At 26.9% G+C, this 18,111-nt stretch overlaps 1 protein-coding gene across 11 annotated transcripts in view; it reads left to right on the top strand.

The window, feature by feature from the left end:
• The window catches only part of LOC107441504 (cell adhesion molecule Dscam1), a 434,487-nt gene that overhangs the window by 322,651 nt on the left and 93,725 nt on the right, over positions 1-18,111 (top strand). For 7 of the 11 annotated variants that reach the window (XR_015429993.1, XR_015429992.1, XR_015429994.1 and 4 more), the window contains exons 17-21: positions 504-747; positions 7,743-7,841; positions 8,505-8,690; positions 13,061-13,354; positions 15,183-15,353. Coding sequence is in view for 7 of the 11 variants with exons in the window: in XM_087154072.1 (XP_087010198.1) it covers positions 504-747; positions 7,743-7,841; positions 8,505-8,690; positions 13,061-13,354; positions 15,183-15,353 (994 nt within the window). In the remaining 4 variants the exon portion in view is untranslated. Of the gene's footprint in view, positions 1-503; positions 748-7,742; positions 7,842-8,504; positions 8,691-13,060; positions 13,355-15,182; positions 15,365-18,111 lie in introns of all 11 variants that reach the window. The other 4 variants (XM_087154077.1, XM_087154074.1, XM_087154071.1 and 1 more) reach the window with 2 other exon arrangements.

The following is an 18,111-nucleotide window of genomic DNA, read 5'->3' as shown; positions in this document are numbered from 1 at the left end:
CGAGCTTGAACGAACTAGAGGCAAAGTTACAGCAAATACGGAACGAAATGTCTCAAGACATTTTACAGAGCTTGTATGCCTCAATGCCCGATCGTAATGCATCGTGCACCGTTCTTTTGCCTTTTTCTCTGAAATAAATTATCCTTTTTCTTTGATTTTTTAATCATTTACTTATATCAAAGTAGTCATTACGTATGTGAAATTTCGTTTCATTTTGACGACTCCTTCTTGGTGCTCTAGCTTTTTTGTCCATGAGTATATTTATTTCTTTAGCGTGGTTCAGTGATTTTACGGTAACTATTGCTGCAAAAATTACGGTGTATCAGATTTTTGCTCCGTTACATGTTCCAGTAAAAATAGCTTCGGTAGGTGTCACAGGCAAAAACAGTACCGATGATCAGAGTGCAGATACTTTTTACCGAAATTTGATCCAGAAATTGCACTAAATATCATTCTTTCACTATCTTCATTATTTGTCATACTCATGTATCCCTTTTCAACAGCAGCAGCCTTCTTTCATGGAGCAAGTCAGTTACGTCGATGGCTACTACGTTGGTTTCCGAGAACTACCAGGAGGTGGTCCGTACGTTTACAAAACTGTTAACAACAAGCATGGTCAGTCAGATGCCAACTACACACTTGTTGGTCTCAAAAGAGGTACTCAGTACAGCATAGTCGTACAAGCTTTTAACAGCCAAGGAGCTGGACCACCATCAGACGAAGTCATCGTTCAAACTTCAACAATAGGTAAAATGTTTATTGTATCTATTCAAATGAACTATTATCAAAGCAAAAATGTTGAAAAGAAGTCTTATTTTCATGTTTAAAATTTAGAAAGAATATATAAAGTCTTTTTGTAGAATAAACAATAAATACATTTTTAGCAAAAATCTAACAATGGAGGGAGGATTATAGAGCTAAGATAAATAAAAGAAGCACTTAACAGTACTTTAAAAAAATCAATAAATAAAAACAAAATTAACTCCAAATGACTAGACTTAACTAAAACCTTTATAAATCTGTTAATTAGTTCTTTATTTTCTTACCAGGTATAGTATCTTGCTAGTACTGGTGATAAATACAAAAAAATTTCCCCATCTTAGTTCATAATTCATTTGTTTCAATGAAGGATTATTTTGGCGAAAACACATAAGTTCTAAAGCTCTTTCTGATTTCATGCAGATTACCCTAACTATTTTCTAATGGCTATTGTTTGTAACTATAATAGTTAATAGTCATTAAAAGTCATTAATTTCCTTATAAGTGACAATAGCTTCCAGTCGATAGAAAAATAATTATGCATTATTATTCGATGGTTTTATCATTGAATTAATATTATCATTAATTTTTGCTAATTAATTGTTTTGTGCTTTATATTTTTACATCAATTTTATATAAATTATTTTTAAAACCTTTTAAGGACATTATATCATTTTCATTTCAAGCACTATTTTAATCAATCATAATGATTAATTACGAAAATGAATTATTTTATTTTGTAAAGAATATTTTCCAAATTATGATTTAATTTTAGATGTTTTATTCATTTTATAAGTTTAAAAGTTATAATCAAATCAATGCGTGTAATGATAAATCTTAAAATGAAGTGTTTTGCATGTCTTTTTTAAGTAAGTCAAAGCGAAATAAGAAAAGAAAAATTTTAAACAATTATTGTCTATATTCTAAACATTTTATCTTAATAAAACTATAGTTCCTCGTTATAATAAAATAGAGTTTTTATACAGTAATGTGCATATAAGATACTATTAAGTCAACTTTTAATGGGATATATTTTTTTCTTCAAATTATTGCGATGTCAGTATAGCTAGAACGCTATAAATTCTGTATAAAATTAAGTAAAAAGTACAAGCACCCTGAGTACAGTTATATTTAACCGCAAAATCCTTTTTTACCTTAAAATTTTACCAAGCAAAAAAAATCTGATATACCGTGCTGATATATCCGATATACCGTTAATTTCAGAGTAATTTTTCTGAATCACTGTATTTCTATAAATACTATTATAAAAATTATGATACGGTATGAATGGATTTTACTGTAAAATGGGTAATTGTCTAAAATGGATACATAATTATGGATTGAAAAGTTATCGCAATGCAATATGCAGTAGCTACTTAATTTAAAAAACGTTTTCTTAATCATTCATTTTTATTAGTATTTTTTTAGAAAATATTTGTTCAGAAACAAGTGAAGCCTTTTGGGGGGAGGGGAGAAAGACTTCACATTTTTCCCAATTCATTCATTACAAAATTTTTAAATGCATTACATTGCTCGACATGCGCAGGGCATGTAAACATTCCAATCTGGTGTGTAATTTTTACCCCTACATGCCACGTTAAAATATACAATCTAACACGGAGAAGAAAATTCTGGTAAAATTACCATACTATATGGTAATGACAATTCTAGTAAAAAAAGCATAATTCTATTAATAAAACCTAAATATTAGGAATTTAAATCAGTCATTTGATAATTATCCCGTTCATATACCAACGGTTCACCGGTAATTCAGAGTTTTTTTTTAAATTATAGTTTTTATAGTTATATGTTAGTTAAAAATTCAAAACTGAAAAGTAAATTTAAATAAATAAAGGGTCTTTATGACATGCCTTGAGGTATCATGATAAAACTACCAAATTTTATCATATTTACTCAATTTTAACCGCTATTATATAATAATATTTTAACTTAAATTTTACCAAACTTCTGAGTAAAGCACCTCGGTAAAAATCACCGAGATTTTCTGCTTTTCACATAGAGCCAGAGACACTGTAAACTTTACCATATTTTGGTAGTTTTAACCATACTTTTTTTCACGGTGTGAATAACATAAAATGATAATAAAGTACCTTTTGAATTCTGACGATACCAAAAGTAGCATTAAAAGGTGAGAAAAAAAAAGAAAATCAATTGTATTTAATAAGACTAATTATTTATCTAAATTCCTTTTTTCATATAAATATAATTATTTTTTTCATTCCCCACACCAAGCATAATTATTTATCTAAATTTCTTTTTTCATATAAATATAATTATTATTTTCATTCCCCACACCAAGCATATTTTAATTAAAGAAAAAAACGTTTACCTCAGTCACTGTGTGCAGGAAAAGAAAATAATAAATTGATAACTTTATATTTATTTTAACTTAAATTAATTTTATTGTCATTTTATAAAATTTGTGTCCCATTCATTGTCTGTGTTTAATAATATAACATTGTGACCTTTCCGTCTGACACTTCAGAGCAAAACAAAATCAGCTCAAACTCAACTTTAAAAATTATATTTAATTTTATAATTTATTATTCATTTACATAATCTACAAGTGTGACAGTAATAGTATTTATTAAACCCCAAGTTATGCATTGCTTATAGCATTGCTTATAGAATGCATATAGTTCAAGCGCAATTTTTTTTCTCTCTTCAATAAAAAGGGTAAATACAAAAAGTAAAAAATAAAATACTAAAACCTTTTCGTACAGTTTATTTCAAATGTCAAGTTATTATTAATTTATTTTTTAACAATCGGATAAAGCAGATTCAAAATGTACTTTTTATAAAAAGTACTATTTATGAAAAGTACTATACTCTTTATAAATTTTTACATTATTCAAAATGAAATTATTAAAATTTACTTTAAACCTTTAAATGTGAGCATTTCTTAAATTTAAAATATTCATTTATTTAATTTATTGTCGACGTTTCTTAGAATATTTTAAAGCATAATTCATGTAAAGAATCTTTAAATATTTATTTTAAAACACATATTCTGGTTTTTTTAACTAAACTTTTAAGTTTTTATAATGCATCCAACAGTAAAATTTAAACAATAAAGTGTCAGGAAAATTCATTTTGTTTAAGGAACAATAGAACAGATATTTCTTTTGACGATTTGAAAATGAAATAATGCTTACTTCTTAACTTGATTCCCGAAAATTTTATAAAAATAGAGTCTTGTTAATAAAAATACTCTCTTCATTATTAAAACACTTTTTTTCACTTTAACTAATGCATTTGTCTAAATTTTAAGGATTGAAACAACAGTTTGTTTGCTTTTACAATAATATGTAAATGTCTTAAAAAATTATTGCTTATATATATATATATATATATAATATATATATATATATATATATATATATATATATATATATATATATATATATATATATATATATATATATATATATATATATATATATATATATATATATATATATATATATATATATAAATGTATTTGGATTCTCCAAGCTAATTGTTAAGATAGTTGCAAAGTAGTTACTACCACTATTAAGCTAGTAATGAGAAATACAAAACTGAAAAGTAAAATTCACCAAATAAATAATTTTTATGTCGTACTCTATAGTATCATGATGTAATTACCAAGTTTTATTCTATTTACCAAATTTTCGTAGATTATAAAGCCATACTTTGGTCTTAATTTTACCAAAATCATTATCAACGCTCTTCTATAAAAACGACTGAACTTTTTGTTGCTCATAGCCAGAAACTTGATAAATGTTACCATGTTTTGGAAGTTTTGTGAATGCTCTTTTTTTTGTCAGTGAGGAATTATCATTATATTTCATTATATTATATATGTTATTTGATTTCTTAGTCATTAACAAACAGTTGTCTTAAAATCCATTTGTATCCAAATTATCAGGCTATCAAATTATATTATACAGGCTATCTAAATTATCGTGCTTAAAAACATAGTTGACTTTAAACACCATATGAATGCTCCAATAGGCTAAAAACGCTCAAAATTTTAACTGCTCCTTACAGAAGTATAGTTTTAAAATTTGAAAAAATCTCTAAAAACTGCGCAAGATATGACTATTGAAAATAGTTCTTTTATACTGCAAGTGCGTGAAAAAAATTTTAAAAAAAATTCCTAATCTTGTAGTGAATTGTATTTGCCAACTAAAGAAAAAATCTGATTTGAATTCCTTAAAAATTCAAAAAAATTCAAGTAATCTTCTAAGTAGTTTTTCCGCTTATTTCAGCGAAAAAAGAGCTCAAAATAAGTGGTTTTTCATAAATTTCATTTTGTACCATGAGACAAAATTTAATAAATAATTATAATATCAAGCAATAATCGTCCGGACACCAAACTGTGATGGTATGTAGAAACAAAACGTTTTTTATGGGGTATTATCCCAGCAATACTGATATCATTTTTAATAAATCTTGTTTAATTGTTCAGAATGAAATTAGTTAAACACCTTTTATCATTATGAGCAATTTTTAAAAAAGTACAAAAACTACATTAAAAAATTGCATATAAGATTATTTAATACTTTAAGATATTTTAAGATATTCAAATAAGACTTTTTTCATTAGTTGCCAAGTACGATTCACTACAAAATTAAAAACAAAAATTTTTAATTTTTCCACGCATATAAAAGAATTACTTTAAACCGTCATATCTTGCACAATTTTTAACGAACTTTTTTTCAAATTTTAAGACAATAAGTTTGCTGTTATTTTTAATTGAACAAAAAATTTTGCTTTTTGTATTGAATATTTTTAAAGCTTGCAGCAAAAAACTTAAAAAACTCAGTTTTTTATGAGAATGTCAATATTTTCAAAAATATTTAAATTATGTATATGAAATTTCAAGCACTGATTGTAAATAACAACCAAAGTAATCGGTGTAAGTTATAAGTGTAATTGCTTGTTTTTCCGGCGTAAGGTGCTCAAAATAAATTTTTTTCTTTCGTAACTTATAGTCGGTCCCTGAAATCTTTGAAAGTTTCAAACTTTATTGCTAAGCATGAAAAAACGCATGAACTATTAACCTTCAAAGTTAAGAAATAAACCTCTAAGTATTTCTTGAGAAATTTTAAAAAGTTTCAGAAACTGAAAGTGTCTCTTCTATTATAGCAGGGTAGTGTATAAGCAATTTACTCATCAACTTTTCATGCTGATCTTATTTCAACAAATGGATGACTTAAATAAATATTTATATCAAATAAGGTATAGGCTTTTAAAATTTTCATGTTTTCAAAGTTTATGATAATATAAAATCTGAGTGCACATTCTATAAACTAATTATTTTTTGGGTCCTCAAAGTGATTTATATTTTAATTTGAAAAGGTTATTTGAATGATGAAAAATGTGAAACTTTTAAATGTGTATTTTTTTCCCTAAAGATGTATGAAAAACATTGCTTTCTACAGATGCTACCTATACATTTTTATATTTAAAAATGAAAATAATGTAAAGAGTGGCATTAAAATTTTGAATTCAGAGATAACTCCAATTTTTTTTTAATGCAAATATTTCATAAAGGTTGAAAATGAAATTACTTTCATGCAACAACGTTTATTTTCATTAAAAGTAATCAGGTTAATGATAAATATAAAAGAAACACTCCAGAACATATAAATTAAATTAAATTTAAAGAATAATTTGAATCTTAAGGTTAGGTAGAAAAAAGCTTATTGCTCAGAAAAAGGAAATACGTAAAAGTTAATTTAAATGGTCAAATAAAAAACTTATTGGATTATTTTACAATTATTATACAAAAAATTGCGTAATTTAATCTCCTTCAAATAAATCAACTGAATTACCCAAAAGGATGATTTAATGACGTATTTATTGATGAAAGACCTTATGTTTGAATTCGGTTGTTTTAAAACTCAGTTTTGCATGATTTAATAATGCTTGACATTTTTTAACTTCCTTTTCTTGGAATATTACTTTTCCAAAGTATGGACAGTATTATATTTGCTGTCTCAGTTCTAAGTTAGCATAATTTTCGAAAATCAGTCAATGTTTATTAAAATGAGCCTTGGAATCATATTTTAGATTGTTAATGAAGCTCTTAAGATCTTGCAAAGAGTATAAAAAGTGAAGTTAACAAGAAATGTAAGCCAAAATACAATAAAAGAAATTCGATACAGATGGCTAATTTAAATCTTCTCTAGAGAAAAAAGATCAAATTTGAGTAAAAAAAAAAATTTAAAAAAAAGAGGCACGTTTGTAATTTGAGTAATAAAGTGATAAGCTGCATTTTTTAAAATTTTTTTTCAAAATAGGGTATTTTAAGAGCTTTTTGATTTAAAAAAAAAACATGTTTATTATGTAAGCTAAAATATTCTCCTGTTACATAACATGCTAAAAGATTTTGCTACCGTATTATTATCTTGAACACATTTCGGTATTTCGGTTCACCATCTGAGTATTATTCCCAACTTTTTCAGTACTTACAGAATGTTGATGATTTTATTAAGGAATGATTGGTTAAGGAAAAGTTTATGAGTTTAATTGGAAAAAATAGTACGTAGGGTCACAATTTTATTCAGAGTTTCAACGTTTAAGGAACTAATAAAGTAAAATATTGAAAAGGAAAAACAATACAATGTAATGTAAAATTTGCATTGATATTAATTTCTTTTTCTTTTTGAGATGTTGCAAAATTAAAAAATAACCTACATTTTTGAGTTCTGTAACTTAAAAAAAGATTCTGTAACTGAAAAAAAAAGCTGCAAAGTTAATGAGCAAGCTTTTTTCCATACAAAGAGTGTAACAGTTTTAATGTTAAAAGTAATTTTAACAGTGCCATCCATTTTTATTAATACTATATTAGTCTCTTTAATGTAACATGTTTTTTCTTTTTTTGGACATTTTCTTATTGAACTTTCACACAAATTTTATTTTGGAAAATTAAAATCTTTAGGCATTTGTTTCAACTCTTTTTATTTTTTTAGACCCACCAGACGCTCCTATTGTAAGATTCACAGACACTACAGCTACCTCAGTGAATTTAAATTGGGAAGCAAAATCCACTAATGAAAGACCAATTTCTGGTAAGAATAAAACTAGAAAATGGTATATTAATTTTTGCTATAAATGGTGATTATTTAAATTCTTCTCTATGCTCAATGCTTATGTTCATGAGGAATTTCTGATTTCCAGACGAAATAGGAATTGCAATGATTCATTTAGTGCTTAACACGTTTAAACGATGGCAGCACCAAACATCCAGTTTATTGTTGTCATATCATCGATATAAAAGCTTACTATACTTTTAGAAAACTAATTACAGTATACTGCATTGCTATATACTTGTAAAAATATAATACAATATTTGCCACAAATATATTTTCATTCAATAGTTTCAGATAACATAAATTTTACCATCAAATTATGAATTTTAGTTTTCTTTGTTCGTTTACATTTCTTAAAAATTCTAGCAGATAGCAGCACTACAATAATTATTCAACGTTTTCATTTTTAAAACTTTGACAATGATTCCAGATATATGCTTACTAAATAATTATTAATTTTTAATTAATGATTAATTTTTAGCTAATTATTAATATTTAATTAATTATTTAATATTTATTTAGTTATTAATATTTAAATAATTAATTAATACTTAATTAAATAGTTAATATTTGCTTAATTAATTAATAAATATTTAGTTAATTGACTTAAAAATATTTATAAGTATTATCTTTAATTTTTAGGTTTTATTCTAACATATAAAGGGAGTTCGGGTCAGTGGCATGAAACTAGACTTCCAGCTTCTAGACAAAGTTTTGTGTTAGAAAATTTGCAATGTGGCACATCATATCAAATTGTATTAACAGCTTATAACAGTGTTGGCCACGGGGAACCAAGTGAAATGCAACAAGTTGTGACAAATGGTAGAGGTAAGCGTGTAAATATCTCATTAAAAATGAAAGCAAGTAGTTTTTATAATATTTTTATTGAAGCTGAGAACCCGTTCTTCATACCGGGTGAGAAATAAAGCATCAAATAATTAGTACTAGACAACTCTGCTAAATCGAGCATAAAACTTTTAGACTACTACTGTCTCAAATAAAAAACTAGAATAATTTTAATATTTTTTCTTTATTACCCATTGGAAAAATGGGTGTTGTTTTGTGTTTGATGGCGTGAGTACCTTATTTGGACGTCATCACAATTTTCATCTGCGTTCAAGAGTAATAGTAAACAGTGCGCATGCGTCGTCATTGCCTGCGTTGCTATGGCGAACGCTACAGTTTGATAATTTTTTTAGAATTCTTTTTTTCACTTTTAATTTTGTTATGCAATAATTTGGTGAGTTTATTTTCGAGATATGGGACCAGAGAGATCCCATTCTTAAGTTATGAATGAAAGAGACTTCATAATTTGAACGATAGTTTTGTTTTTATTGTTTTTATTAAGAATCAGAAATTCTAACCTACAGTTCAAACTGAATCGTTTTCAATACAAATTCAGGAGAATATCATAAATAAAGACTATAAAAAATTATAAAAAAATAATAATAATAAAAAATAGACAACAACTATTTCGCCAATGGGTAACCAGTGATCGCCTTTCAGCGATCACAATTTTTATTTATTTTTATTTGCATTAAAATCAAGCCATGAAAACAACATCTAATCTGTAGTTTCATAAATTCAAATTTTTCTGCTGTTCAAATACAATCATAATATTGTGAAAATTAGTATTAATTAAATTAAGAAAAACATATGTGCATCAAAATCCACGTAATTCGTAAGACGGCACCTAATGCATTTATCCAAGCGTTGTGTCCACTTCTTAAAAACATGTAAAAGTCCGTTTTTCGAGAGCTTTTTTAAAACCGTCTCCGCACATGCTTTGTTTCTTGCAAAATGTTTGCCTCGTAATGTTTTCTTAATTTGAGGAAACACCCAGATATTGCATGGAGCGAGATCAAGACTGTATGGAGGGTGTGGTAAACTCTCTACGATGTTCAGCTGAAGAACATCCTGTAAGCAACGAGCAATATGTGGTCGGGCATTGTCATGGTGCAATAGGAAGCCATTTAAGAGCAATTGACGTTTCCTTCGAACGTGCTGTACCATTATTCGTAGGACATTCACGTAGTACGAGCAGTTCGCGGTATTACCGGGTTCGACAGCGTGTTAATAAACTATTCCTTCATGATCAAGAAAAATTATGGTCATAACTTTACCAGCAGATTTTAGTTTTTGCTTTCTTAAGATGTTGAGAGTAGGCGAAGACAAATGTTTCCATTCACTGCTTTGTTGTTTCATGGATGGGTCAAAGTGGTACAACAAAGTTTCGTCTGCGGCGATGATGCGTTTTAGGGAATTGTCGCCTTCGTGTCTTAATTTTTCTTTCCATTCTGTGCACACATCCACTCGATGCAGCATTTGCTCAGGTCTCAACAATTTCGGAATCCATCACGCACAAACACGTTTCAGTTGCAAATGTTCTGCCATGATTCAGTGAACACTTCCTACAGAAATATTCAGGAGAGCATGCAGCTGACGTATTGTCATTCTACGGTTCTCCTTGATGATAGCCGCAGCTGTGTTAATCATTATCTCTGTAATGGACTTGGAAAGTTGTCTCTCGCGTTCAATTTCTTCCACATTTTGCCTGGCTTCCTTAGCTTTATGTCAGCCAAAAATACTTGCCCTCGACATTGCTTCATCGTTGAAAGCTTCACGTATCATGACATTGCTTCACGTATCATGTCAAAGATCTCCGATGCTGATTTTTGCAGACGAACACAAAATTTAATCGCATAACGATGTTCCATCGTAGGCACCCGCAAACACGCTTCAGTTCAACCACGTGATACGCAGGAACCCGCCACCTACACGCTGTACGCGCCATCTATCGGTAGCTTTTGTAAATACGGACAACAAACTTTCTTATGCTACAGAAATTATCATTCCGATGAGTGGTTTCGTGGCAGTAAAATTAGTCTTATTACATATTGATTAGCCCTCGCAGTAAATGGAAAATAATGAAATTAATTTTAATTATTGAAAACTATAAGTTTTTCAGCTTATATTTTTTGCAGATTGGCAGATTCTGTGATAACTATTTATTATAATATGTCGCCCTTATAGGTAGATTTCTGTTAAAAGATTACGTGAAACATATTTTTAGTATTTCATGCCATGGAAATTACGACTAACTGTATTTAGTATCATCTGGCATAATGCTTTTGCTCAAAGCAACTCATGATATTCATAATTTACTACAGATCAAACTACTTCATAATGTACTTATATCTACGAGCAGCCGTCATACATCTATCATAAAAATGCACAGTATTGGTGCAACTGTAATCAGCACCAAATTTACTCTTAAATATGTTGTAGCTACTAAGGAGGTATTGACTAAAACTGCACCAATTACCATATCTGTAGTGCACATTACCAATATTAAACAATATTCTTACCAGATGGTACCGCAAAACGAATAAGTACATTTTTCTATTAACTTTTTTTACCAAATTAAAGTGCATATTACCAAAATGAATTAAGCATTAGTTACACCAATAATAGTTTGGCAAATTTTTTACTCTCTCTTAAATGAACTGAGAGTCATTTCTCCGTTAATTTTACTTTCACGCGCATGGCTTATTGTTTTAATCCAATGAGTATTTTACCAAAATTAATTACTATTAGCATCAATAATAATATTGGTGTTTTTTATGCTTATCCTCAAGGAATTTCCATTCCTCCATAAATTTTGCTTTTCAGCACAGAATTTATTTTTTATTTTTTAAATTACAGTCAATTTTAAATTACTTAATTTTATAAAAACGACGTTTTAATAGCGTAACTATATTAAAAAAAGCAACGTGGTTTCAGATAATCTTAAAAGTAATAATTTGATGATGTTGTTTACTTTTGCTATCCTGATCATGTTGATTATTCAGATAACCAGGCAGAAAGATTAAATATATGTACAGAACACTTGCACGCAAAAAAAAAAGAAAAAAAAAAAAAAAAGGAAAGATTTAATTCAGTTTAAAGACAAAGATATAACCTGATTTATCCCTTTTTTCTTCGCTATGGTTTTTCTAGTTTTGGTACCACCTTTATTTTTCCTTTGTTCGTTGTAACTTTACTTTTTATTTTTCCAAATGCTTTTCGATGCTGATTCAATCAGATTCTAAATTTTTCTTAAGAGAAGCCACCTTTTTATTCACCAGATATTCTTATAGAAGCATTTCGTGTATAGAACAGACCAGAATAAACCCTAGACGTCTTATTAGATAGAAATAAATCGTAACTACTTTTTCACTGTAGCAAATTAAGCATTGGAAAATCTGCGTTTCTTATTTGATTGGTAATTTTAAGTAAAAATTAGACTATTATTAAAGTTTGTTTAATTAAAAGGACAGAACCTTAAATAAAGTGTAAAACTAACATCTTTTAAATATTAATATGCAGGTGGGCCCTGAAATCCAGAGGCAGTGGGCGCGTGTCCCCTTTTGCTCATGGAATAATTGGTTTCTGGCTCACAAGGTCCTAATATTCCATCACATTATGTTGCATTTCTATCTACACGTGTGCCCAACAGACATGAATTACTTCATTTTAAGGATTTTTATCTAACCAGCGTTTCGTAACATGACTGGGCAAAATTATTTTACGAACATTCAATTCTTTCTTTTTTTATTTATTTTAACTAGTTAAGTTAATTTAGACACTCATTTTCTACGTATATATATATATATATATATATATATATATATATATATATATATATATATATATATATATATATATATATATATATATATATATATATATATATATATATATATATATATATATATATATATATATATATATATATATATATATATATATATATATATATATATATATATATATATATATATATATATATATATATATATATATATATATATATATATATATATATATATATATATATATATATATATATATATATATATATATATATATATATATATATATATATATATATATATATATATATATATATATATATATATATATATATATATATATATATATATATATATATATATATATATATATATATATATATATATATATATTCTTTATCCAGAAATATCGCATTAAATTATACCAATAGATGTGTCTTAAAGAAGACTATTAGTTTTTAACCCATTTATAGTTTTCTCTTTATTTTATTTCATTTTATTTTATTATTTGTTCGTATATATATATATTAAAATATATAACATGCCTTTTTATCACCTGAAAAGCTCCAGTGGCTCCTGAAAAGAACGATTTCCTCCGTAGCAACACGACATCAGTGCAACTCAATTTGAAAAACTGGATGGATGATGGCTGTCCAATATCTCATCTCGTTATCCAATACAAACCACAGGGGCAGAAGGAATGGATACTTGTCTCAAATCACATCTTAACAGATCAAGAGATGCTGATGATAGCTGATCTCAGTCCAGGAACATGGCATGATTTACTGGTCACTGCTCATAGTGATGCTGGGACAACTGATGCAGAATATAGATTTGCCACATTAACACTTACTGGAGGTGAGTAATATAAGTATTTAAAGTGAATTTTTCTTTAAAAGAAATTATTTCTTATTTTACAAGTAGGAAAATTTGGGATTACATAGAGTATATTTGAAGAAACAAAAATCATTCACAAACGGTATATTTATATTTCGGTTAATCACTGTAGATTAAAATAATACTCTCGCCAGACATAAATATACTCTTTTCTGGAGACAATATTTGTCCTGAAGTAATAGAGTACAGAGATATCTTAGCTTCTACTTCAAATGCTATTATCAGTGTCTGAATAAACAATTCCTGTTTTGTTTCCCGTGTCACAAATTCTCTTTTTCTACGTTCTCTATGATTTATCTTCATTTTAATTTTATTTTCCCTATCGTTCTTATTCCCACCATCCATCTCAAATTTAGTCTTCGTTCTCTCTATCTCTATTTTCTCTCAACTGCTCTTTCATCTCTATGTAATTTTTTTAAAATTTTTTTTCACTCTCAAAGTGTTAAAAAGTTTTATTTTCATGATATTTTCGATTGCGAATATTTAATTTTAAAAAATATGCATATAATGATTGTTTTTCTAAAATTTAAATTTTAAAATCTTATTTTATAATTTGTGAAGGCCTTTTTCCAAATCCATTTGAAATCTAACAAGAATGATTTATTATAAATTTTTATCTAAAATGTGTGCTAACATCTTAGAGTTTAATTTAATGTGTCTGTAACAGTATAAAATAAAGCAGATTAATAATAAGATAAAATTTAATTTAATCTTTTTTCTTCTTCTCTCCAAGTAAGTCTGAAATTTAAAGTTCATTATATTTCAAAAAAAAAAAAAAAAAAGAAAGGAAAAGAAAATGGTTTTTTGAAACACTGTGTTACTAAAAATTACTTACAATTTAATTTCAAATATGTGTAATATTTTGAATATTGAATACATCATCTTTCATTTTCAGTTAATAATTATTCTGATAGAAGCATGTCAGAAATACCACAATTTAAAAAATATTATTCTAATTTAAATATGTTTGAACTATAACACATTTATTTAGACAGCTAATAAAAATAACAATAATTGCAATAAATAGATCATTAAAAGAAAAACGATGAAAGATTAAATGTAGTTTAAAAATTCTATATTGTGAATCGCTTAATTTCGAAAAGAGAAATCAAGTTGAGAAACTCTGTCACAAAATATATGAAGAGTAAATGTTTCACATTTTCTTCATTAAGCAACGATCAGTTTTTCTTACGTTTATGTAGAAAAAAGAAGTTATTTGTATAAAAGGAATCAAACTTGCTCAGTTAAGTTTTTTATTTTATTTGTTTATTTATTTACATATTTATTTATTTTTAGACCACAAACTTTTAAGTAATTTAATTTTGGAAAATTTCAATTATTTTGGTAAGGAAGGAACTATGAAATGTTTTGATTAGTGATTCAAAGATGGCAGCACCAAAAATACAGAAAGTTCCCAGCAAAAAATAATTTGAACAGAATGATTGAGAGGAAGAAATTCTTATCAACATATATGAGTCTATTTTATTTAAATGTCACTATTCTACATGTAAACTGGTAGATAAAGGGAAATTTTTTTTTTTCTATTATTGAGTTAAGATTTCGTTTTATAGCTATTATCATTTAGTACTATTATGACGTTATGAAACTATTATTTAATAATTACTCAAAATGAAATAAACTTTAGTCATAAAAATAGAAAATCCATATTAGTGAGCAAAGTAAATAACTGAAAATAGTGATTTGTTTGTTAAGATAAGAACATTTATAAAAAAATTCTACGTTCTTTAAAAAAAAAAAAAATTAATTTGTGCATTTATTTTTATTGCAGCAACTGTGCCTCCACTAAGTGTCACCCGCCATCATCACTTCTTTGAAGATCCCACTATATTGGTTCCTATTGTGTGTGCGGTTGTGGTTCTCATTGTGATCATCAGCGTAACGGCCTTTGTGGTCGTCTGGAAGAGAAGAGATCCTGCAGGGGAAGCACCCTCCGACATTTGTAAGTCCAAAGTGCGTTCTTTCGCCTCTATATTCACTGAACATTTTCTCTCTAGAAAGAATAAAGATATATTTCTTCTATCTAATCTTGTACTAATTCAGGGGGGGGGGAGAAAATTATAGCTTCGAACATTTTATAAGACAAAATTGCAATTTTTCTTTTCTTTTTTTCATTTATAATTGTTTATTGGATAGTTCCTTTTACGAAAGAAAATTTTAATTTGTTATAAATTTATTATTAGAGCTCTTCAGAAGTAACTAACTATTGCATTACGTAACAATAGAGGTTGTACAACTAATATTGCTGTTTAGAACAAGAAAATTAGAATTAGTATTTCTAAAATTTGGAATAATTTTAAGAAAAATATTAAAATTCTTATCATAATTATTGTTATAATAATTCAAACAAAATGCACTCTTTTTAAAAAACAACATTGACATTTCATTTGAAATTCAAGTTTAGTGCCCTGCCTCTATCAGGCATTTACCATGGAATTCTTTCCTAGTAATGAGTGCTACTTCATTTTTGGGGACAGAAGTTTTGTAGAGCATACCATGTCAAAAGCGTATTTCTTAAAGATTTTAAATTTATCGGAATATAATTCTTGGAACAAGAGCTTTTGTAAAGAAACAGTCGTCATAAGGCTTAATCAGACAGAAATGAAAATTAAAAAAAATAAATAAAATAAATTTAAATAAAATACAATTTTGAAAAAATAAATAAATAAAGTGCTTACTAAAATATAATATACAGATTTTGCGTAGAATTTGTCTTGAAACTCTAACCTTATTTTTTACTCCTTAACGACATTGTTGTGAAATTTTCCCACGTACGCTATGTAGCACAATTAGCGTTAAAGTTAAAATTAACTGCATCGAGGGAGAATAGCGATATGAAAAATTTCTTTATTTTTAAATTTAGTGGAAACAATTTCTCAAATAATAATGCCATCTTATTGATTTTTATACAAAATTTTCTTTGTCAAAACCCGTAAAATCCTACTACTCAAATTTTGGAAACTATTTTACCAAAACAAACAATTTTACCAAATTAATGCAATTATACTGTCATACATAGTCATAGATTTTGATGAACATATGTTTTTGAACTAATGCTTACTATTATAAACAAGGTAAAATCAAAATATTGTTCGAAATAAATTAATATGGTTACATCTAATTTTGTTTGTATCTTCAAGAACTAATATTATATAGATTTTTAGGTAAAAAAAGGAAGAAATGTTGGTTAAAAGAGCAATTAAGTACAGACTATTTATCAAAAATATTGGAATTAAATTTTCAAATTTCTTTCTTTCATTTTAACCATACAACCGACTGAACCTTTAAAAATTATTATCAGTAAAATAATTTTTTTTTTCAAATTTTTTTTCACTTACTGTTTATGGAATCTCGTCTACTCAGATTTCTATGAACTAAAAATGCTATTTGCTTAAATACCCCATAATTAGCTTAGAAACTTAATTTTTCTTTAATATGTTGGAAATGACAAGCATAATTTTTTTCCCTTTATAGTAGGAATTTTTTTTCTCCAAAATGTCCCCACCCTTGCCCTAGAATTTACTTGAAGTCGTACATTTTTTGCTTAAAACTTTCCCAAGCATCTATTCCATATTACAATTGTTCTTCAATGAAAAAAAAAATATAAGCTGCAGATTTTTTACTAAAAAATCTGTAAGGACAAAATAAAACATCAAAAAACAGCATTTATTGGAGCTCGATTAGAGGTAAATCCTTCTTGTTGCCAGATGGCGTTTTATAAAAATAATTTTGGAATTCTTGCTTACTGATAGCATTCGATAAATGTAGTTTTGCTACAATATATCTCCATGAAATACAATAAAATAGAAACATCATTCAATAACGGGTTACATTCATCCAGTAATAGAATATACTCGAATTTTTTATTTTAATTAAAATTGTCATGAATTATACTGATGACTAAGAGGTAATTTTTTATAAGTGGGCTCCAAAGACCAGTTCTCATTGATTAATTTTTCCAAAATTTATTAATTATTTTTTAATAATTAAATTTTTTTTTTATGTGCTGAAATTTTGGATAGTTCGAATTAAAAAAATTTCTTAATTAATTTATAAAAATAAGATCATACATATGCTTTTTCGAGTCTAACTAATATATTGATTCTTTTGTGTAATAATTTTTTTTTTCATGTTTCCCGATATGTGCTTTACATGTTTTAAGATTTTTCATTTGATGGTAGAGCAATATACAGAAACATTTCATTTTCCACATAGTGTTCGCGTTGTTTTACACTAAAAACGCTCTTAAATACATTATCCCGAAAATCTTATCATCATATTGCCCTTAGTCTTTCACTTCATGAAAAAAAAAATATATATATATATATATATGAAATTCATTAAATTATCAACGTTTACCATTTAAAATTGTCCGCCGCCATGATATTGTTACAAATACATATTGATATACAATTCTTTCTTTAATGTACAATAATTTTCTGAACAGTAAAGTTGCTGATTTAAAGATTTGTACTACATTATTTTATAGTGCAATTTGTTTTGTTTCAAGCTACTTATTCGCTTTGTCATTTAATAGGTGAAATAAAAAACTTAGCATGATTTTGAGTTAGTGCTGCCGTCTATACGTTGAAGTTGAAAGCTTTCCTTGTCTTGACAAATTTACTTCTGTTTTTAAGTATATACTAACTATGGTATAATTATTTCAGTTTTCTACAGATGCAATTTTTTCACACTACATA

Source organism: Parasteatoda tepidariorum, chromosome 10 (genome assembly GCF_982258835.1).
Source record: "Parasteatoda tepidariorum strain Cologne lab strain chromosome 10, Ptep-v5.0, whole genome shotgun sequence".
Lineage (NCBI taxonomy): Eukaryota > Metazoa > Arthropoda > Arachnida > Araneae > Theridiidae > Parasteatoda > Parasteatoda tepidariorum.
Note: the sequence above shows the minus strand (reverse complement) of the source record. Positions and strands in the feature narration are given on the sequence as shown.